The following is a 22,700-nucleotide window of genomic DNA, read 5'->3' as shown; positions in this document are numbered from 1 at the left end:
GTGACAGGTCGGCGTGCCGCTCCGTGAAAAGCACACACTTCCAGCACGCTTTCAAGACCTTTACTGCGATTGCTTAGAACCCTACAAATCCTGCCCCGGAATCTTCCTTAACTTCCCGAACTTAAGAAAATGGCATATGTTGTCAGTTATCACCTTTTTATTCCCACACCGTCCTCCACTTTGGAACAGAAAGGGGAAAGGGCCTGGAATTCAGGAGGCAGACCTGTGAGTCTGATAATATACCGATACTGGCGAACTATATTACTAATAACAAGTGAACAGGACTACTTAGAAAGCAACCAAAGTAGCGAGTGGTATAATTCTGACATTTTCAGTCCAGAACCCAGGGAAGCATTTTTGAAAAGATGCCTCCAGTGTGCACGGCAGGAAGCTGAGATTTTCGAGTCTGAATGTTTTCTGAGGAAGGTCATCCAAAACGAGCATTCGGTGATTTTAATCCTACAACCGCCGTCACTGCAGGCTCAGGGGTACACTAACGCTGTCTGTTCGCTTTCAACCGTCTCGTTTCTTTTTGCTTTATCATTAACACATGAAGGAATAACGGAAGTGAATGTCTGAAGGGAAGCTTGGAAGGTGCCAGAAAACCTTATAACGTTGAGACACACACAACCGACAAACCAGCCTTTTAAATTGAACTCAGCTGCTCACTGCTTTTCTATTCCAGACAAGTCCTCAGTGTTTAAAGCTATGGCGCAAACCAGGCGTTTGAATTCTTAAGGTGGTTCTCTGTTAACCGTCCAGCTTGTAATGCGTATCTGAGGCCTCCTGCAAGGCCAGTGATTTATGTGCTACGGACAAAACATCTGCATTTCCCGGTTGATGACATCTAACTTGCGGCCCGCAAGCCTCAGGGAAGCCGGCCGCTTGCACACACGATGCAACTGGAGGACGCAAGTTTACGACAGCCGTTCCAGACCAGAGGGCAGGACAGGGGAACCTAGCAACGCAGCAAAACAAAGTCAAACATTTGTGTTTCGATTCCGCCGCCGTGTCTTCAGGATGGGATTAGAGGCGGACGTAGGCGGAGCCTGTGGCCCGGGTTCGGCGGCCGCCTGCTGTAACGCGTCACAGTCCCTCACGGTCCCACTCAACTGTGCGCCTGTCTCCCGGGAGCTGCCGGGCTGAGGATGCTCCACGGCCGGTGCCGGCCCAGAGCAGTGTGTTCTGTCCCAGGGGGAAACTGCACGCCATCAACGACGTCTAACGTGTTCCTTATTCCCTGAAGACTGACCCAGGTGGAAAATTATTCTATAAACTAACCTGCTGACCGTGTTTTCCTCTTTCCGTGCTTCTCACCCCTTCTGTTGGCTCTCGGGAATTACCTTCCGCTGCTCTGGAGAGCTCGGCCGTCCGTGTTTCATTACCGAACTCATTTTTCCATCAGCCCTTTCCTCTTTCCCTCGGTCACTTCACATCGTGGAGGCCACGGTGCACCAGAAAAGAGATGGAGCTGTCTCCCTCCCAAACCCACGTCCTTCCATAACGTGGGAAAAAACGAAGGTATCAAAGGGCATCAAGGAAGCAGGGAGCCCAGGTCAGCGGACCCCACGCTATGCTTCTGGAACTAACGCATTTTGAAAAACTTAGCGTTTACTTTTGAGATTTATTTTCAGTGCCTATTTACATCATGCTTCTTTTAAACCGTGTTTTCATTCACAAATTACAAGAATGGCCAAGTCCTTTACTATATACTGCTTCTGAAGTTGAGACTATGGAGCGTGAAGCATTTCTGTCACCGTGTTCCTACAGCAACAAGCGACAACCTGCAGCACGGAGCAAGTAGAGCAACAGGGCGTGACCCGTCAGGGCTGAAATGCCACTTTGTTTTCCTAAGTGGGTAGGAAGTTCACTCCAGTTTCTCGGTGATGACTCACAAAACCCACACCTGGCAGGTGTGGACACACCTGCCACTGAAGAGCCGGCTGGAGGAGGAGTCTCACCCCTGCGCAGACATCAACCAGGCGACTCACTCAGAAACTTGCAAGAGCGACTGCCAAGTACCGTAAACACCAAGACTCACAACCGTGTCAGGCTGAGGCCCAGCGCCCACGCTTAGCATGTCCTCAGATTCCCCTCGGGAGCCTCGCCTCAGACGCCTGCCTTGCGGTCATTTCAGTAGGAAAGGAGACGCTTAGTTCCGGGAACGCACCCCGTTAATGAGGATCCTCGGGGGCCCGACCTCGAGAGCCAGCGGGATTCTGGCATCAGGACCTGCCCTGTCCCGGGGCCTCGAGGGCTCTGGGGCCCAGGGCGGCCACACCGCTGCTTGCTTGACTCACAGACAGGACGGGCGAGTCTGCTAGAAGAGCCGGGCTTCCGGCGAGCTGAGGTAAACGGCCGCTCCTCATTTCTCTGTCTCGCCTCCGAAAGGTGAAGGGCGAAGAACCAGACGGGGCGAGGCCACGACTCGGGCGAAGCGGCGGAGCGCACGGCCGGCACGAGGGCAGCGCCCGCCGTCGGGGGTCCCCCTCCCGGCCGCGGCGCGGCTCCCGCCAGCCCAGCTGTGCACGTGGAGGAGCGGAGCCCTCCTCCCAGGGCCCGGGCCGTGCAGTCGCGACCGGGCCGCCCCTGCCGGGAACGCCTCTCCCAGGGTGGAGGCTGGAAGCGCCCGCGCCAGCACCGCGCTGGGGAGAGGTTCCAGCCCGCACTGACTTCTGGACTCACGGCGCTGAGGGAGGGACACAGCCGGGCTCCACGGCCCCTGCCAGCTCAGGGTGCTGCTCCGAGAAGGGGGACTAGCGTCCTCGAACTTCAACAGTGGCAACAACCTGCGCTTACTGGAAGCCGGTCACACGCCAGGTAAACCAAGCGCTCTACATGCATCGTTTAAGTTCGTATTATTTTTCTCACTTCATGGACGAGGAAGCGGGCGCAGAGGTTCAGGACTTGCTAAAGGCCACGCGGCCAGAACCCAACTCAGACCTGCCCGGTGCCGGGGGCTGGCTCTGCACCCCCGACTCTTCCGAACTGTCCCTACGTCTCCACTCCTGGTCTTCGTTGCGTCACTTCCGTCTTCTGACTTTGCCCCTCCTCCTTTTCCATGTTGAACGGGCATCTTCAGCCCTCCTTCACCTGGTTGGTCAGGGGTTTAATAACCATGCAGAGACTGCCACCCTGGAGCCCAGCCGCCTGCCCGCTGCCACGTGCCTGGTCCTTCCCGTTAGAACTTCCCCACACGGAAAGCTACGTCACCTGAAGGGACTAGAAGCAGACTCAGAACTGCAGTGTGACATTTCTCTTGTTCTATCTATAAAACCGCTCACTCCAGTAACAGTTCAAAACATTCACTAGGAAAAACGCCTTGAGGTGGACAGCGGGACCCCAGGAATGGTGAGCACATAAGGAAGGAACACAGTGAATGTTCTAGCTCCATAACCCACCCTAGCCTTTCCAGGGCACAAGAGAAATAAAGAACCCAGGGCGAAGAAAAATTCTGGATTTTGTTATGCACTCCACTACTTTTTTAAGAGGCAGAAAACTGAAAATCGAAATTGCTTAATAGAGTTGTAGTAGTAACATCAAAGATCGCAGACCACCATAACAAATGTAATAATAATTAAAAAGTTTGAAATATAACAAGAATTACGAAATGTAACACAGACATGTAAAGTGAGCAAATGCTGTTAGAAAAACAGCAGTGATAGACTTACTCAACACAGGTTTGCCACAAAACTTCAATTTGTAAGAAACACAATATCTACAAAGTGCAATAAAGATGCAATTAAAAAAAAAGTAGTCAAGGAAACATACTAAAGATATGATTAAAAAAAGAGAAAGTTCCACTTTCGTTCCCTCAGATACAAACAACATGAACACAAATAAGCATTAAAATGTAACTTATTAGCAAAGGTTGTGATTCTGACTGTTTTTCAAAGGGATGGTCATGTGTTCGTTGGCTGAAAAGTTAGAACCTCAAGAAGGCGTTAACTTGGAAACTTTCTTGTCAGTGCAGAGTCAACTGTCCTGTATCACAGCCTGATTTGTGGGCAATTTCAGTTTCACTCTTACCATCACTGCAGAAATGTATCTTTACATGACAATGTAACCCGAGGACAGTATAACACTGTACAAACTTTCAGAAGTCTGTACGCTTTGCTAAAATTATTTGTATCGTTTTCTAACACTTAATATTTCCTTCAAAAGAAATAATGAAATAGGGAATGATATAAATAGATCAGAGATTTTTTAAAAAGATAACTTCTGGGCAATCTTCATCAGTTACATAATAAAACTGTTAACTTTAGCTTTCTTTTTTAAAAAAGAGTGTTTTTTACCAAACTGGGAAAAGAATTTGAAAAAGAATATATATATATATGTGTCAGTGAATCACTGCTGTACAACTGAAGCTAACACAACATTGTAAATCAACTATAGTCTAATATAAAAGAAAAATTTTTTTTAAAAGTGCGTCATTTACATGATTTCTGCAGACTTCATAAAATACCCAGTCAGATGTTGAGCTCGTAAGGCACAAAATCACTTCTTACATATTTGTGTACCCAGTATAGCACCTAAAATATACAAGATACTCAATAAAAAAGAATTTGCAGGCTTGAACTGGGAACATGGTACCCAGTAGCTGTCTGTTAAATTCTAAGTAGTCAACCGATTTTTTGACCCTAAATCTAAGGGCAACTACAAAACATCTGGGTGTAAACAAACAAAAATCCTGAATGCTGTATGTATGTTCTATCGAAATTATAATTTGTCCACACTTACACATTACTTAAATTCCACTGAATTAGGTGTGCGTGTATTTCTTCTAAATATTTTCCTTTCTGAGTTTTCCTACCACAGCTTATCCATACCCCTCACTCTCCTTTCTCCTGAGAACATAACCCTACCTGCAATCACATGGTTTATGCATTTGTTTACTGGCTTATCTTCTGTCTCGGGACCTCATCCCCTGAAGCACTGCAGCTCCATCACCCACATGACAGGTGTACATATCAAGCTCTCAATAATATTTATGGAAAGAATGCACATCTGCACCGGAACTATTCACGTAGACAAACATCTCACGGAATAGATAAATATTAAGAAAGAATGTTTCTATCCTGGGAAAACACGCTGGATGGAGAATTGGGAAAACAGTTTCAAGTCAAAGAGGCATGACTCCCCGTCAGCCAAGCAGCAGCTCCTCTGCCCGGGAAACCCCACCACCCTGGACACAGGCCCGAGGCCACCGCGCATCCCCACCTGAGGGCTCGAAGCCATGATCGTGTAATTCCCGTCATCGTCCAGGGTGGAGGCCGCGGTATGCAGAGAGCAGGTGCCGTCAGGGTCACTCCGGATGCTGTAGTGATCGTTCTTGGGAGAGATCTGCTTCCCATCTTTAAACCAGTAGGTCTGAGGGGGAAGGCAGAGATGAAGGTGAGGTCCTGTGAGTGGAGGGGCACGGGCCGCCCTGAGCTCCCGAGTTAAAGCGCGAGGCAGGACGTCAGGGCAGGACCTTGGCTTCTGAGGGAAAAGGGTAGGTGGCAAGCAAGTTGAATTCTATTTCAGTTTTAGAAGTTACATAGCCGCTTTTTATTTTTAAGGAGACATCTATAAAGCAGGCATTTACATTCATCCACTATTTACATGAAGGACAGTGATGGTTTCAGCGCTGGCACCCAGTTTGCTTTTTGCTTCTATTTCAAGTGTCCCGAATGAAACTGTATTACTTGTAAAGGTAAAAAGGTTGTTGTAGACAACAAAACCAGAACCTAAACCCCAGCGATTCCTTGGAATCGTGTCAAACAGAACAGGGTGTGAGGAGCTGGGGCAAGTGAGGGGGGTGATGGGGGAACCCTATCACTTTAATTCCCAGCCGAGGGGCACAGGACGGAGGGTTACAGTTCCTTAGCTCCACTGCGTTAAAGAAAACACAGTGGTATTGAAATGTGTAATAATTTTCAAATAACATTTTAACTTGGGGTGATGGAAAATTAAATGTGAGAAATAAAGTAAAAATCTTGACTAAATAAGAAAATTCTAAATGGTCAAACGAGCTTTTCTCCGGGTCGTCCTTCCCTCCCTCACGTTTAAGCAAGATCCTGGGTCCGTGGGTCTCTCACGGTTTGGTTATTATTTCAGACTTGATCATCAACTGCACAGCTGAAGGCGGGCCACAGTTTGGGTCACAGAGCCGGCAGCCCTAACACAGCCAGCATGCTGCACTGGCCCCTCCACACTTGCCATCGGGAGGGAAATACATCCTCCCTTTTCAAACCATGGCAGGCTCTCTGTGGTCACTTTTGTTCCTTGCAACCAAAAGCATTCCTGATTCCCAACAGAAGAAACTTAGTTCCGAGCTTGCAGTTTTAAAATGAAATTCTTCCTGCATGTAAATCAATATGTCAGTTGAGACCACAGCTGGCCTTCCAATTCCACTCCCTGTCAAAGCCTCTGAATCTGAAAAATCTTTCTTGAAACTTCCATGTCTAAGATAGGGAAAGGCTAAAAACAGATGGCAGGAAATAAGTGCAAGAACAATCAGGATCTGACCGCTGTAGCTTTTCCTACCCTTAGTTTTCAGTCAGGTCGTTTACAGGAACTATATTATTAATCTCCAGAACCTAAAAGTTCACCATCAAACAGACTAATAACTTTCAGTTCTAAAAGTTACGTTACATAAGGCGTGATACTCTGTAATTATCATACTCTTAGTGGTTGGATTATTTCCAATGGAACAAAGAAGCTGTGATTAGTACATAATATCTCCCTTTTGCATTCTTGCCTCTATGCCAGTTCTTTAGAATTAATTTTCTCCTTTTTTTTTTTGCAGTACGTGCGCCTCTCGCTGTTGTGGCCTCTCCCGCTGTGGAGTACAGGCTCCGGACGCGCAGGCTCAGCGGCCATGGCTCACGGGCCCAGCCGCTCCGCGGCATGTGGGATCTTCCCGGACCGGGGCACGAACCCGTGTCCCCTGCATCGGCAGGCGGACTCTCAACCACTGCGCCACCAGGGAAGCCCTATTTCTCTCCTTTAATCATATTTTTCACATCTATTGTACTTGGAATACAACTTTCAAATGAGATTAAGAGACAGTTCCAAAACTTGACCAAGACTGCTAAGAGACAGGACAGGAAGGGTACAAGAGATGAAAACAGGGTGAACTAGAAATTCTCTTCCATCTTCTCATATCTCAATGGAACAAGCATGTCAAGGGCAGAATAAAAAAATTAAAAAAAAATAAGCTAAAAAAATATTTTTAAACACGATGAGTATTCCATACTCCAACAATCCTAATATAATTGCTAGAACATGTGCAGGAGAAACAGGTCTCAATAAACCAGGGAGGGAAGAAAAAGAATGGCAGCCAGGAAAACAGAAGAACATCTAACAGGAAAAAGCTCTGGAAAATCAACCTCTTAACGGCCGTGAAACATCCAAGGTTGTAGGAGAACAAGACAGTCACGTCAAAACAAAAGCCCGCCTCTCGGGCGAACATAACGTTCTTTAAGAACAGGATTCAGTGATCTTAGAAGCCCATCAGTAATCGTGCCTTGAGTAAGGCTGAAAAAGAATGTGGGGTTCTTTTTTGACTATTTTGGAAGTTCATGATATAATTACGAGTTCCACTCGTAAGCTGCATGTTTATTTTTAATACGTGCATTTGATATCATGTTTGTGAACACACACCAATGATCCGATTATGTCAAGATAATACAGACGTGTGTTCTCTGACAACAGTTGATTTGTGAAATCTCATTAGGAGGTGGCAATGGCTCTGAAAATATAAAGCTAATTTTTCTGGTCTATGTTTTTCTGACTGTGGGGCTGGGATTCGGTTTTAGGGAACGAGTACGGTGGTAAAACTTTCCTTACTGTGAAAACAGAACAACGGATGGAGCTACGGAGCATGAGCCCCTCAAAGTTTCAGGTGTGGTCCTGGCCCGGCCCCTTCTCCTGTCTCACTCAGTCTCGTTCCGGCTCTTTTACACCAGCCCCTGTTAAAATGTTAATTTCAGGGAGTATAGTTTTCATTTTTGCATGCTTATTTTTACATGTGCCTTGTCTCTGGTCCTATTCTTTCACTAAAGTGTCTATTCCTTTTAGAATTGTTTCCATCACTTTAAACACAGTGATTTCAGAGGAGTCCCCTCAAGACGGCTCTATCCCGTGTGGCACCGTGGCTTCTGTTCTCCCGTTTCTTTTGCTGTGGACCCTGTTTGCTCGCAGGGTCTGTGAGTTTTTCTCGTGAACTCGCTTTTTCCCCCTCCTGCCCCGTAGATGTCTGACAGGCCCCAGTGTGGAAGTCCTTTACGGGGCAGTTTTTACTTGCTTCTGCCAGAAACCTTAGGATTATAATCATCCTGGACTAAATCTCATATTAACTTCTCAGCTTTGGGCTCTGTATCCTGTGAGAGTGTGAATCTGGAGTTTCAGCTTCTCATGGGTGCCTCTTTTATTCTCTTCTCTCAAGTTCTAGGGCAAAGTATAGTCCTGTTTGCCACTCTGCGGGGCCAGCGAGCAGTGATTCCAGTCTCTCCTTAAAGAGAGGGCCACCCTCCCTCCTTCCAGCATCCCCACATGCTTGCAGGAACCGGGCTCCGGCCAGGCCGGCCTCATCCTCGGTACCGGAAGCTTCTCGAAGGACCCTTTCTCACAGTATTCCTGCTTCCGCTGCCTCTGTAAACACAGGAGGCCTTGGTTTTGCAGACTGAAGATCTGCAGTTTCCATCACCTGTGGTAGCTTTATTCCTCTGTCTGGTACAGAGCACGGGCGGATTCAAGTTCAAGCCTGGCCACTCACAGCTTTCTGACCAGGGGAAAGTTCATTAACCCCCCTGAGCTCAGCCCGGTCGCCTGCAATTTGGGTGTAACAATGGCAACATCATATGAGTAAATGATGTGGGTCATGAAAAGCTCCTTGTCCATTATCCTACTATTCTATTCTGTCCTGTCCTGTTCTACTCTTCTACCCTCGCTGGTTTCCAGTGCCTCCTGAGGACGGCCCTGAACTCGAGTGTTTTACACCACGGGTACTGAGAAGCTCAGTCTGCACCTGTTCCCCCGAACGCTGCAATGGCGTGTGGCACGCTGGAAGCCAAACTCATCCTCGGGGAACGTAACTCTTAAGAAGCCTTGTTGCAGCTCACCTTCGGCTTTGGATTCCCGGTCACTCTGCATGTGAAGGTCACGGGCATCCCCTCAAAGATCTTGAAATGCTTCAGCTTCGTCTCGAAGAATGGGGCCACTCCGCTCTCCACAGACGCGTCCCCACAGGGAGCCTCTTCCCCTGACTCCTCCACGGGGGACCTTTCCAGCCTGTACTCGATTTCACTGATGAGCCTCTGCTCGCAGCTGGAGACTTTGTACTCCTAAATCAGAGAGAAGGGTCCCGTCACCGACCTCGGTCCACGCGGTACCAAGTCCCCCAAGCCCCACGTCTCATTATCCCCTCTCCAGCAAGGCGCCCAGAAGACAGTGATGTTTTTACCACAGAGCCCTCAGCTCTGCGGCTCTGAGCAACCATTCTCCTCCCGAGGACTGACGGTCCCGTCAAAGGTTTGGTGAAAAACACAGGAGCAGAGCAAAGTCCCCATCGCCATCCTCTGGTGGTGAAGGGGGAGCCTGCAGACCTCTTGCTGACAAAGTACAGTAAAAGACAAGGCAGCCCATTATGGGATATTCTCCATTTAACATTAAATGAAAGGTTGTTTTAACGAGGTTTTCCCTTAAGGTACTCAACCTTTACAAAACAGTCTGTGGCCTTGAAGGAAGAAATTCAACGGTATGAATAAAACTGCAAAAAATACACAAGTTGTCTTGTCCAAATAGTATCAAATCGGTCAGTTTAAGAATTAGCTCTTTTTCCCCTACAAAGGTTTAACAAATGAGAAACTTTGCACAATTTGAAATCCAGAGTAGCCACAAAGGACAGAATCAAATTCAAGTTTGTAAATAAATGACAAGAAAATCACACCGCAGTTCATTCTGTCCATCTGATATTAAATGAAAATAGACACTGGTCGGAGTACTTAGAGTTAATGTGTGGCAGTGAACTATATACACAGGTAAACGAGGAAGAAGAGAAGAAACAGATACAGGGAAAGACTGGGAAGAAAAGAAAGGTGAAAGCGTGACCTTTTGACCATCCAGAGGACTCCCTACAGAAGCATGAGGAGACCCAGGGTCCTGTAATGGTAGAAAAAAAAGAAGTGAAGCCCAGTACAGAAGCAGCAAGCATCTCACAAGATTTCCAGCTTTAAGTGAAGCTGTGGTGGCAGCAGTATTTAACACAGAGCAACTTTCCGATTTTGAAGGCTGATCCATTTCTTAAGAGATACGAGATCCTTTAAACTTGCGTTACAAAGCTTTCTTTTATCTCAGAACTACATCTGCAGACTCCAAACAGAAGCGGTGGAGATTATAAAACAGTTTATTTACATCACGTCCACGAAGTGGCTTATTTTTTGGTGTTAACAGGGGAACAAAATGTTAGCATTTTAGGTTCTCTGCTGATGAGTGCTTTATAACTACATCCGTGAAGGAAAACAGAGTCTTTTCTGTACATAGGTGTTTTACCTGGACGAGATATTAAGAACATAATTGGAAACAGTCACTAGTGATTTCAGACAATGTCAGTGAACATATGTTCCTCCACACAAACCTATTCTGCACTACAGCCCAGGACAGGAAAAACAGAAAGATACTTGAAAGGAGAGAAACGAATCGCTAAGAAGATAAAACGAACAGGTGTCACCAACTGAAATAAATCCCATCACTCACTCAGCACAGTACGTGCTCAATAAACGCTGGCTGGGAGGCTGACTTGATGACAGTGTCCTTCCTCTGACCCGCCCTCTGCTCTCCACAGAGCTGACCCCAAGACTGTCCGTAAGGAGGGCAGGGAGAGGGGACAGGGTAATCTGCTTCCCTGGGGAGCCAGGAGGAATGGGGTACCTGGCTGGCCGCCTCCTCTTCAGGCTCCTGGACGTTGAAGACGGTCGCGCTGTCGGCACCCAGCAGCCGCCGAGCCATCCTTTCCTCGTACGTCAACCTCTAGACAAAGCAAGTCACAGAAATCAGAAAAATCACAATGCTACCACACCTTAAGAAAAAGAGTTGAAAAAGCAAACACGCTGGCCGTTCTCTGTAGCTGCTCCCTCTCCGCCTTGACGCCTGTACGCACAGGAGTCCTCTCCTCCCCTTGTTCAGCTGCTCTCACCGGCCCTTCTGGTCCTGACCCTGGGTTGGGAGGTGGGGTGACCCATCCTGAGAGCCACCAACTGACAGAGCACAGACTGAGCAACAGGGGAGAAGTCACTTAAAAGTACGAGTCATATATTTACCCCTGACGATAAACCCAGAGACAAAAGATATTGAAACAGCAAAATGTTCTTTTTACAGGAAATGTTATTTTCATAGCCATCCACAGGCTTCAGAACTGCCTGATGAGGGAGTTTCAGGCCAGCGGGCAGTGACGGTCCTCTCTGCTTTGACAGCACTTCCCAGGGGCTGGGTATCCGAGGTGAACACAAGCACATGCAATAACCCACAAAGGATGACTACACATGTGGACTCGGCAGAGGGGCCGTGACAGATGCCTGCTGAGCTGATACCCACGACTCACGAGCCTACTTGCGGAGACTGTCTGCAAAGAGGGCTGTGAGGCTTCTGCACTGACCGGCCGGCGCTTTGGGCCAAACACGAGAGAAATGTCCACGTTCGTGTTCTGTCTGCTGGGCGGATGGCCGCTCTTGAGCGCTGGCTCTAATATGACCATCGGCCCATCGGGGGCATTTTAAAAACAAGCATTTGATTCAAGACAGAGAGTAACTAGCATGGCAGAATCCAAAAAAAAAAAAAAAAAAAAAAAAAACCCCAAAAAAACAACCCCCCCCCCCAAAATCCTGCACAAGTTATTTCAGATAAACTTCCAAACTTGTGAATCTAGACACAAATTCTACTGGAAACGATCTCATCAGGAAAATATGTTGGGTAAACTGCTGACTTCCAGCAATTGCTGGTTCCAGTCCCAGCGGAGACCGGGAAGAGAAATAAGACAAGTGCCAGACGACAGAAGACCTGAAGTTCCAGTTATTTCATTTTGTAAAGAAGGGGCCGAGGATGAGAAGAGGCGGGGGCCGCGTCTGCTACATGCAATGTCTCGTGCAGTAGGTGCTGTTTAATCTTCTCACGTGTGTTAAAAAATCATGAATTCAGTTTTCAGAGAGAGTTTTAAATACCTGCTCTCTTCAAAAGCCTTCCTAACGTCTGCAGGGACGACTACAGCAGCGTCCCAGCGAGCACTGGAGCGATGTCACCCCGTTCCTTTGGAGCAGAAGCATCGCCTGACACCCAGGCCTCCACCACAGGTACCTGCTCCCGCCAGGAAGCAAAGTCACTTCGTAGTTTTGTCTCTAAACTACTATGCTGTTTGGACAGACGAGCTCTGAGAAGCCAGAAGCAAGTACGGAATGATGTGCAACATCAGGAAAAGCCTATTTCAGGGTCTCGTTTTCTAAGAAAGGAAACCTTACTTTTCTTGTCTTTTTTAAACTCTCAAATGTGGAAATCTATGGAAAATACTGGAAATGTCATTCACTGCTAAACAAATACCAGAAATATATATTTATACGCGAGACACATGATATATATATAACAAAAATAAATACACATAGTATAACGTAAGGGCTTATAGAAGTCTTACTTTTTAACAAGAGTTAGTCCATAAGGAATATTTAAACAAACAACCAAAAGAAAAAGAAAAAAGCCTGGAGAGATGCCTTTACCTGGATTGAAGAAGTTCCCTTAAGTATTTGTTTTAATCTATCAAAGGCTCTGGTTGACAGAGCCAGGGCAAACCTCCAGAATATGTACACTTACACGTGCAACCACTTATTTCAGGGAGAATATATTCTCCCTGGGTGGAAATCTTCTCTTCGAAATCACTAACCAACACAGGAACTCGTTAGCATTTTAACCTTCCTGAGCTCAGGTCAGGATCCTGAGAATTAAAACCAGCATCCAGCACCCTCCTCTAGTCACCATCTTCCCGGTCAGACGCAGCCTGTGCTCACACTTTTATCCATCAACGCTTGATAATTACAATTCCTAGAAAACTTAATTAGTACAGAGACTCTCTCTCCTGAAAAAGGTGTGTGAGGGAGATTTTATACAAAGAGGCCCTTTTCTGCTTCTACTTAAGAGCTGCGCAAATTTCCCCATAATAAAGCACAAAAGGCTCCTTTCCCCTACCTGAGATCTCCTTTGCTAGACTTGCTTTTCCTGTCCCCTTGAAGTACTCTGATGTGATAAGAAAAGGGTCAGTAACCCCCAAAACCGAACAAAAAAGACTGGCAAGGAAACACTAGGTCCACTGGAGGAAACATCTGTCCACACTGTCACCAGAGCTACTCTGGTCGACTTCACAATTCTGCAGCCTTGAAACAGAATTACTATTTTCTCCTTGAGCTGAGCTGTCCTGCCCTGACAGGCTAGAACGAGGATGGGAAGCAAGCCTCCTCTTTCAGGTGACGGAATCCGTGTCTCCTAACACTCTAGACTCCAGCCATGGTCTCCTAAGGAAAGATACTTTTTCTGCAGAAGCATTGCAGGGCCTGGAATCCAAATTCTGCTTCTGGAACTTTAATTCCGATTCACTGCTTCCGGCAGACAGGTCACCGGGGGGCATGGCTCTCCCCACGCCTACCCCTCCAGCGGGATTTGTTCCTTTTTCTCTGTAAGGTTGCAGGTCCTCACTGCCCTACCCCCGGCCTCACCCTCAGTCCTTCCTCCCTCCCTTCCCTCCAACCTGCTGTGATGCCCCAGGAATGGTCCATGACAGGCAGCAGAAAGCAGCCTTCTCCCCTCCCCACTTCCCGGACCCAAGCCTCAACACGCAGTGGAACGTGGGGGCTCGGGGTACCGGGCCAGCGGTGAGGACGCGTGACTCGGGACCCTAGGCCTGGGGGAGGGGGAAGGGCTCGGGGGCAGCTCCAGACCCCGCCCACCCCAGCACACCCCGCCCTGTACCGGCTGCCCGTTGTTCAGCAGGTCCTCCTTGAAGCGCAACTTCCGCTCCAGGTCCTGGATGACGGCATCCTTCGAGCCCTGGATCTCCTCGTCCGAGGCGATGCGGGCAGTTCTGCTGGCCTTCTTGGGAAATCCCCTGTGGGCAAGCACACAGCGCGGTCAGGGTCACGGTCAGGGTCAGGGTCAGGGCCGGGGCCAGGCACGCACACCCATCCCCCCCAGCCCAGCACCACCCACCCTGATGGCCACGCCTGTCCCACTGGGTGTGGGACCAGTGACGCTGACGGGAACCAGTCCCCAGAGAAAGTCCGTACACCCAGGGCGCACCCGCCGGGGTGAGATGAGGGCCAAGGCCGGGGAAGCAGCAACAAATACGTGGCACTGTTTATACCCAGACCTGGGTTTCCACCGTGTTAGGTCTGTGACTTTGTGCAAGCTTCCCAGCACGTGTCATGAACAGGTGTAACAATACCCACCACCACATGAGACCATCAAGAGGGTTTCAGGAAGAACAGACTTCTGCATCCTTTCCTCAACTCAGCCCTCTGGTCCTCCGCTGCCAGTTTATTCTGCATCAGTGCCCCGCCCGCCCTGAGCAAACGTGAATCCTGCCCACTCCGCCCTCCTCTTCTGTTCTGGTCTGGCTGGGCGGCAGGGTGCAGGCCTGACTGGTGGACTGAAGCCACGTGCTGCCTAGTTTACTTCTTCCTCCCTCACAGGGCTGTGGGTAAAGATAAGTGAGAAACGAACACCGTCCAACAGTGGAAAAGAAGGATGCGTATCACCAAAGGTGAATTTCAAAGATATAATGTCAAGGTTAAAAAGGAGCAAGTTAGAGAAGAATGCACACAATACACTTTCAGGTGGGAGGTGTGAGGATGCAGGCGGGCAGGGTCACGGGTGGGAGGTGTGGGGATGCAGGCGGGCATCACAGCAAAAAGGGTGAAGAGGCCAGCATCGCCCTTTACAGAAAGACTGGGCCAGTTAACAAATGGCTCGTGCTTCCACCTCCTCCTCCGTAAAGTGCAAAATGTGGGAACTAAAGGCACAGGTCTCCCAGGATTATGGGGAAAACCAGGGCCTGCAGGAGGGGCTCTGGGGCAGTTGACAGAGACCACCCTGCAGGGCGGCGGATCATGGAGGGACTGGCCAAGGGAGGCCGGGGGGAGTGAAGAGGACCCCAGGATGCTGAGCAGAGCCCCCAAGAGCTTGCCCACACCCCCGCAGACCCACTGGTCAGGGCCCTGCTCGGCTCTGGGGGCCAGGGACACACGTAGAGCAGACTGAGGTCATGACTCCTGCAAAAATCAGCTTCTACAGTGGGGACGGCAGAGGGGGAGGGAGGGAGGACCCGGTGGGAGGCCAGGTGACAGAAGCGGGTCCACAAGGAGCTGGACCGGGGTGACCACACGGAGGGCCACCAGAGCCAGCCCGGGGGTCAACGGGGCACCGGGCACCTCGGGGAGAGGGGTCCAGGCCACGGCGCTGTCGCTTAGTTTAATACGGAACCTTTTTTTCTGACAGTATCTCATCTGGACTAATTATTAACGCAATTCAGAAAACACTAAGAAACTTTATTAAAAACTGAGCACACAGTAAGGGTGAAGATCTGAGATCAGGGCAGAAACCAAGATGGAGCATTTGGAAAGGGGAGGCGCCCAGCAAGAACAGCGGTTACAAACTTTTGACGCCAAGTTTTGACAACGGAGGGCTATCCTGTAAGAGGAATCTGTTGTAAACGGCTGTGGTCTGCTCCCCAGCGTGGCACCAACTCTGATGAACAAAGAGCAACTCGTCAGGAATAAAAAGAGCACCTGGTGACAAACAGATGCTTTCCCTTCTTTAAAAAAAAATTTTTCTTTTTCTTTTTTTGCGTGGCCTGCGGGATCTTACTTCCCCGACTAGGGATCAAACTCAGAGCCCTAGAAGTGAGAGTGCCAAGTCCTAAATACGGGACCGCCAGGGAAGTCCTGAGATGCTTTCCCTTCATAATGGTTCGTACAGTTAAAAATTAAAACGCCTATTTAACGTAAACTGTTACCCAAACCAGAACTGCTCACAAAACCCCGCGCTCAGTGCACAGGAACCAGGGGCATCCCTACGTGTCTTACGTGCTGACTGCTCCTGGGCTCAGCCCAAGCATGCAGACGCACCCTGTCCTGTCTACACCAGCTTCAATGTGACGCCACTGACTATGTTAAATAAAACTCACGTCGCTGGGGGTAAAAACAGCTCAACCATATACACACGCATGTGGAAAGTAAAACCCTCCAGATTCAACCACGCCAAATCCCAGGAAGTTGTCTTCTTTTTCCTTGACTACTGAATGACCTTGAGAGCATCCTCCCTTGATGGACTGTTCCAGGTCAACACGGTCCGTGCTCACAGACGCAGCGCAGAGCACATGACGTAGGAGGTCCTTGGCCTGTCTGGCCGCCGGAGAATTTTTTAAACGAAGAGCCCCCGTATGCTCCTCTTCCCATACTCAGCGAAATCGAAGGGAAACTAAACTCCACACAGTTGAAGAGTGAGCAACATCAACAACATGCTCTGAGGAATCCCTCACATCCAAGAATGTAACTCAGAAATTAATGCATAAAAGAGGGAATTCCCTGGCATCCACTGTTTAGGACTCCGTGCTTTCACTGCCAAAGAGGCCCAGGTTCAATCCCTGGTCGGGAAACAAAGATCCTGCGAGCTGCGTGGCCAAAAAAAAAAATTAATGTATAAAAGAGCCTGAGAGATGGGCTTCCCTGGTGGTGCAGTGGTTGAGAGTCCACCTGCCGATGCAGGGGACACGGGTTCGTGCCCCGGTCAGGGAAGATCCATGCCGCAGAGCGGCTGGGCCCGCGAGCCATGGCCGCTGAGCTTGCGCGTCCGGAGGCTGTGCTCCGCAACGGGAGAGGTCACAACAGTGAGAGGCCCGCGTACCGCAAAAAAAAAAAAAAAAAGAGCCCGAGAGAGATTGGTTCAAGATGGCCGACTAGAAGGACGTGCTCTCACTCCCTCTTGCGAGAGCACCAGAATCACAACTAACTGCCGAACAGTCATGGACAGGAAGACACTGGAACTCACCAGAAAAGATACCCCACATGCAAAGGCAAAGGAGAAGCCACAATGAGACGGTAGGAAGGGTGCAATCCCAGTAAAATCAAATCCCATAACCACTGGGTGGGTGACTCACAGACTGGAGAACGCACACCACAGAAGTCCACCCACTGGAGTGAAGGTTCTGAGCCCCACGTCAGGCTTCCCAACCTGGGCGTCCGGCAACAGGAGGAGGAATTCCTAGAGAATCAGACTTTGAAGGCTAGTGGGATTTGATTGCAGGACTTCGACAGGACTGGGGGAAACAGAGACTCCACTCTTGGAGGGCACACACAAAGTAGCATACATAGGGACCCAAGGGAAGGAGCAGTGACCCCATAGGAGACTGAAACAGACCTACCTGCTAGTGTTGGAGGGTCTCCTGCAGAGGTGGGGGGTGGCTGTGGCTCACCGTGGGGACAAGGACACTGGCAGCAGAAGTTCTGGGAAGTACTCCTTGGCAGGAGCCCTCCCAGAGTCTGCCATTAGCCCCACCAAAGAGCCCAGGTAGACGCCAGTGTTGGGTTGCCTCAGGCCAAACAACCAACAAGGAGGGAACCCAGCCCCACCCACCAGCAGACAAGTGGATTAAAGTTCTACTGAGCTCTGCCCACCAGAGCAACACCCACCACCAGTCCCTCCCATCAGGAAACTTGCTCAAGCCTCTTAGACAGCCTCATCCACCAGAGGGCAGACAGCAGAGGCAAGAAGAACTACAATCCTGCAGCCTGTGGAACAAAAACCATTCACAGAAAGACAGACAAGATGAAAAGGCAGAGGACTATGTACCAGAGGAAGGAACAAGATAAAACCCCAGAAAAACAACTAAATGAAGTGGAGATAGGCAACCTTCCAGAGAACGAATTCAGAATAATAATAATGAAGAAGATCCAGGACCTCGGAAAAAGAATGGAGGCAAAGATTGAGAAGATGCAAGAGATGTTTAACAAAGACCTACAAGAATTAAAGAACAAACAAACAGAGATGAACAATACAATAACTGAAATGAAAACTACGCTAGAAGGAATCAATAGCAGAATAACTGAGGCAGAAGAATAGATAAGTGACCTGGAAGAGAGAATGGTGGAATTCACTGCTGTGGAACAGAATAAAGAAAAAAGAATGAAAAGAAATGAAGACAGCTTAAGAGACCTCTGGGACAACATGAAACACAACAACATTCGCATTATAGGGGTTCCAGAAGGAGAAGAGAGAGAGAAACGACCCAAGAAAATATCTGAAAAGATTATAGTTGAAAATTTCCCTATCATGGGAAAGGAAATAGCCACCCAAGTCCAGGAAGCGCAGAGAGTCCCATACAGGATAAACCCAAGGAGAAACACGCCGAGAACCACAGAAATCAAATTGGCAAAAATTAAAGACAAAGAAAAATTATTGAAAGCAGCAAGGGAAAAACGACGAATAACACATAAGGGAACTCCCATAAGGTTAACAGATGATTTCTCAGCAGAAACTCTACAAGCCAGAAGGGAGTGGCATGATATATTTAAAGCGATAAAAGAGAAGAAGCTACAACCAAGATTACTCTACCCGGCAAGGATCTCATTCAGATTTGATGGAGAAATCAAAATCTTTACAGACAAGGAAAAGCTAAGAGAATTCAGCACCACCAAACCAGCTCTACAGCAAATGCTAAAAGAACTTCTCTAAGTGGGAAACACAAGAGAAGAAAAGGACTGACAAAAACAAACCCATAGCAATGAAGAAAATAGTAATAGGAACATATATATCAATAATTACCTTAAACGTGAATGGATTAAATGCTCCAACCAAAAGACATGGGCTTGCTGAATGGATACAAAAACAAGACATATATGCTGTCTACAAGAGACCCACTTCAGACCTAGGGACACATACAGACTGAAAGTGAGGGGATGGAAAAAGATATTCCATGTAAATGGAAATCAAAAGAAAGCTGGAGTAGCAATACTCATATCAGATAAAATAGACTTTAAAAGAAAGAATGTTACAAGAGACAAGGAAGGACACTACATAACGATCAATGGATCAATCCAAGAAGAAGATATAACAATTATAAATATATATGCACCCAACATAGGAGCACCGCAATACGTAAGGCAACTGCTAACAGCTATGAAAGAGTAAATCGACAGTAACACAGTAATAGTGGGGGACTTTAACACCTCACTTACACCAATGGACAGATCATCCAAACAGAAAATTGAAAAGGAAACGCAAACTTTAAATGACACAATAGACCAGATAGGTTTAATTGATATTTATAGGACATTCCATCCAAAAACAGCAGATTACATTTTCTTCTCAAGCACACATGGAACATTATCCAGGATAGATCACATCTTGGGTCACAAATCAAGCCTCAGTAAATTTAAGAAAACTGAAATCGTATCAAGCATCTTTTCTGACCACAACGTTATGAGATTAGAAATGAATTACAGGGAAAAAAACACAAACACATGGAGGCTAAACAATATGTTACTAAATAACCAAGAGATCACTGCAAATCAAAGAGGAAATAAAAAACTGATCTAGAGACAAGTGACAATGAAAACACGACAATCCAAAACCTATGGGATGCAACAAAAGCAGTTCTAAGAGGAAAGTTTATAGCAATACAAGCCTACATCAAGAACCAAGAAAAATCTCAAATAAACAATCTAACCTTACACCTGAAGGAACAAGAACAAACAAAACCCAAAGTTAGTAGAAGGAAAGAAATCATAAAGATCAGACAAGAAATAAATGAAACAGAAACAAAGAAAACAATAGCAAAGATCAATAAAACTAAAAGCTGGTTCTTTGAGGAGATAAACAAAATTGATAAACCATTAGCCAGACTCATCAAGAAAAAGAGGGAGAAGACTCAAATCAATAAAATTAGAAATGAAAAAGGAGAAACTACAACAGACACCGCAGAAATACAAAGCATCCTAAGAGACTACTACAAGCAACTCTATGCCAATAAAATGGACAACCTGGAAGAAATGGACAAATTCTTAGAAAGCTATAATCTTCCAAGACTGAATCAGGAAGAAACAGAAAATATGAACAGACCAATCACAAGCAATGAAACTGAAACTGTGATTAAAAATCTTCCAAAAAAAAAAAAAAAAAATCTTCCAACAGGGCTTCCCTGGTGGCACAGTGGTTGGGGCTCCGCCTGCCAATGCAGGGGACGTGGGTTCATGCCCCGGTCCAGGAAGATCCCACATGCCACGGAGCGGCTGGGCCCGTGACCCATGGCCGCTGAGCCTGCGCGTCCAGAGCCTGTGCTCTGCGGCGGGAGAGGCTGCAACAGTGAGAGGCCCGCGTATGGCAAAAAAAAAAAAAAAAAAAAAAAAAATCTTCCAACAAACAAAAGTCCAGGACCATAAGGCTTCACAGATGAATTCAATCAAACATTTAGAGAAGAGCTAACACTCATCCTTCTCAAACTCTTCCAAAAAATGGCAGAGGAAGGAACACTCCCAAACTCATTCTATGAGGCCACCATCACCCTGATACCAAAACCAGACAAAGATACTATAAAAAAAGAAAATTACCGACCAATATCACTAATGAATATAGATGGCAAACATCCTCAACAAAATAGTACCAAACAGAACCCAACAACACATTAACAGGATCATACACTATGATCAAATGAGATTTATGCCAGGGATGCAAGGATTCAACATACACAAATCAATCAATGTAATACACCATATTAACAAATCGAAGAATAACAAACATGATCATCTCAACAGACACAGAAAAGGCTTTTGAGAAAATTCAACAGCCATTTATGATAAAAATTCTCCAGAAAGTGAGCATAGAGGGAACCTACCTCAACATAATAAAGGCCATATACAACAAACCCACAGCCAACATCATTCTCAATGGTGAAAAACTGAAAGCATTTCCTCTAAGATCAGGAACGAGACAAGGATGTCCTGTCTCACCACTATTATTCAACATACTTTTGGAAGTCCTAGCCACAGCAATCAGAGAAGAAAAATAAATAAAAGGAATACAAATTGGAAAAGAAGAAGTAAAGCTGTCACCGTGTGCAGATGATACTATACGTAGAGAATCCTAAAGATGTCACCAGAAAACTACTAGAGCTCATCAATGAATCTGGTAATGTTGCAGGATGCAAAATTAATGCACAGTAATCTCTTGCATTCCTATACACTAACAACGAAAAATCAGAAAGAGAAATTAAGGAAACAATCCCATTCACCACTGCAACAAAAAGAATAAAATACCTAGCAATAAACCTCCCTAGGGAGACATAAGACCTGTATGCAGAAAACTATAAGACACTGATGATAGAAATTAAAAATGATACAAACAGATGGAGAGATATACCATGTTCTTGGATTAGAAGAATCAATATTGTGAAAATGACTATACTACCCAAAGCAATCTACAGATTCAATGCAATCCCTATCAAATTACTAATGGCATTTTTTATAGAACTAGAACAAAAAATCTTAAAATTTGTATGGAGACACAAAAGACCCCGAATAGCCAAAGCAGTCTTGATGGAAAAAAACGGAGCTGGAGGAATCAGACTCTGTGACTTCAGACTCTAATACAAAGCTACGGTAATCAAGACAATATGGCACTGGCACGAAAACAGAAATATAGATCAATGGAACAGGATATAAAGCCCAGAGATAAACCCACACACCTATGGTCAACTAATCTATGACAAAGGAGGCAAGCACATACAATGGAGAAAAGACAGCCTCTTCAGTAAGTGGTGCTGGGAAAACTGGACAGCTACATGTAAAAGAATGAAATTAGAACACTCCCTAATACCATACACAAAAATACACTCAAAATGGATTAGAGACCTAAATGTAAGACTGGACACTATAAAACTCTTAGAGGAAAACATAGGAAGAACACACTTTGACATAAATCACAGCAAGATCTTTTTTGATCTACCTCCTGGAGTAATGGAAATAACAACAGAAATAAACAAATGGGACCTAATGAAACTTAAACGCTTTTGCAAAGCAAAGGAAGCTACAAAGAAGACGAAATATTTTCTCCCCTTCCTCAGAAGGGGAGAAAATATTTGCAAATGATTCAATGAACAAAGGATGAACAAAGGATTAATCTCCAAAATATACAAACAGCTCATGCAGCTCAATATTAAAAAAACAAACAACCCAATCCAAAAATGGGCAGAGGATCTAAATAGACATTTCTCCAAAGAAGACATACATATGGCCAAGAAGCACATGAAAAGCTGCTCAACATCACTAATTATTAGGGAAATGCAGATCAAAACTACAATGAGGTATCACCTCACACCAGTTAGAATGGGCATCATCAGAAAATCTACAAACGACAAATGCTGGAGAGGGTGTGGAGAAAAGGGAACCCTCTTGCACTGTTGGTGGGAATGTAAATTGATACAGCCACCATGGAGAACAGTATGGAGGTTCCTTAAAAAACTAAAAATAGAACTACCATTCGACCCAGCAATCCCACTACTGGGCATATACCCTGAGAAAACCATAATCCAAAAAGAGTCATGTACCACAATGTTCACTGCAGCTCTATTTACAACAGCCAGGTCATGGAAGAAACCTAAACGCCCATCAACAGACGAATGGATAAAGAAG

At 46.6% G+C, this 22,700-nt stretch overlaps 1 protein-coding gene across 1 annotated transcript in view; it reads right to left on the bottom strand.

The window, feature by feature from the left end:
* PALLD (palladin, cytoskeletal associated protein) overlaps positions 1 to 22,700 on the bottom strand; it is a 387,834-nt gene that overhangs the window by 13,789 nt on the left and 351,345 nt on the right. The window contains exons 10-14 of the mRNA XM_065879773.1: positions 13,990 to 14,125; positions 10,915 to 11,013; positions 10,096 to 10,146; positions 9,108 to 9,329; positions 5,221 to 5,370 (exon numbers count right to left, since the gene is read on the bottom strand). Coding sequence (XP_065735845.1) covers positions 5,221 to 5,370; positions 9,108 to 9,329; positions 10,096 to 10,146; positions 10,915 to 11,013; positions 13,990 to 14,125 — 658 coding nt within the window. The remainder of the gene's footprint in view (positions 1 to 5,220; positions 5,371 to 9,107; positions 9,330 to 10,095; positions 10,147 to 10,914; positions 11,014 to 13,989; positions 14,126 to 22,700) is intronic.

The sequence above is a fragment of the Phocoena phocoena genome, chromosome 6, assembly GCF_963924675.1.
Source record: "Phocoena phocoena chromosome 6, mPhoPho1.1, whole genome shotgun sequence".
Lineage (NCBI taxonomy): Eukaryota > Metazoa > Chordata > Mammalia > Artiodactyla > Phocoenidae > Phocoena > Phocoena phocoena.
This window is presented reverse-complemented; position numbering and strand designations above follow the sequence as displayed.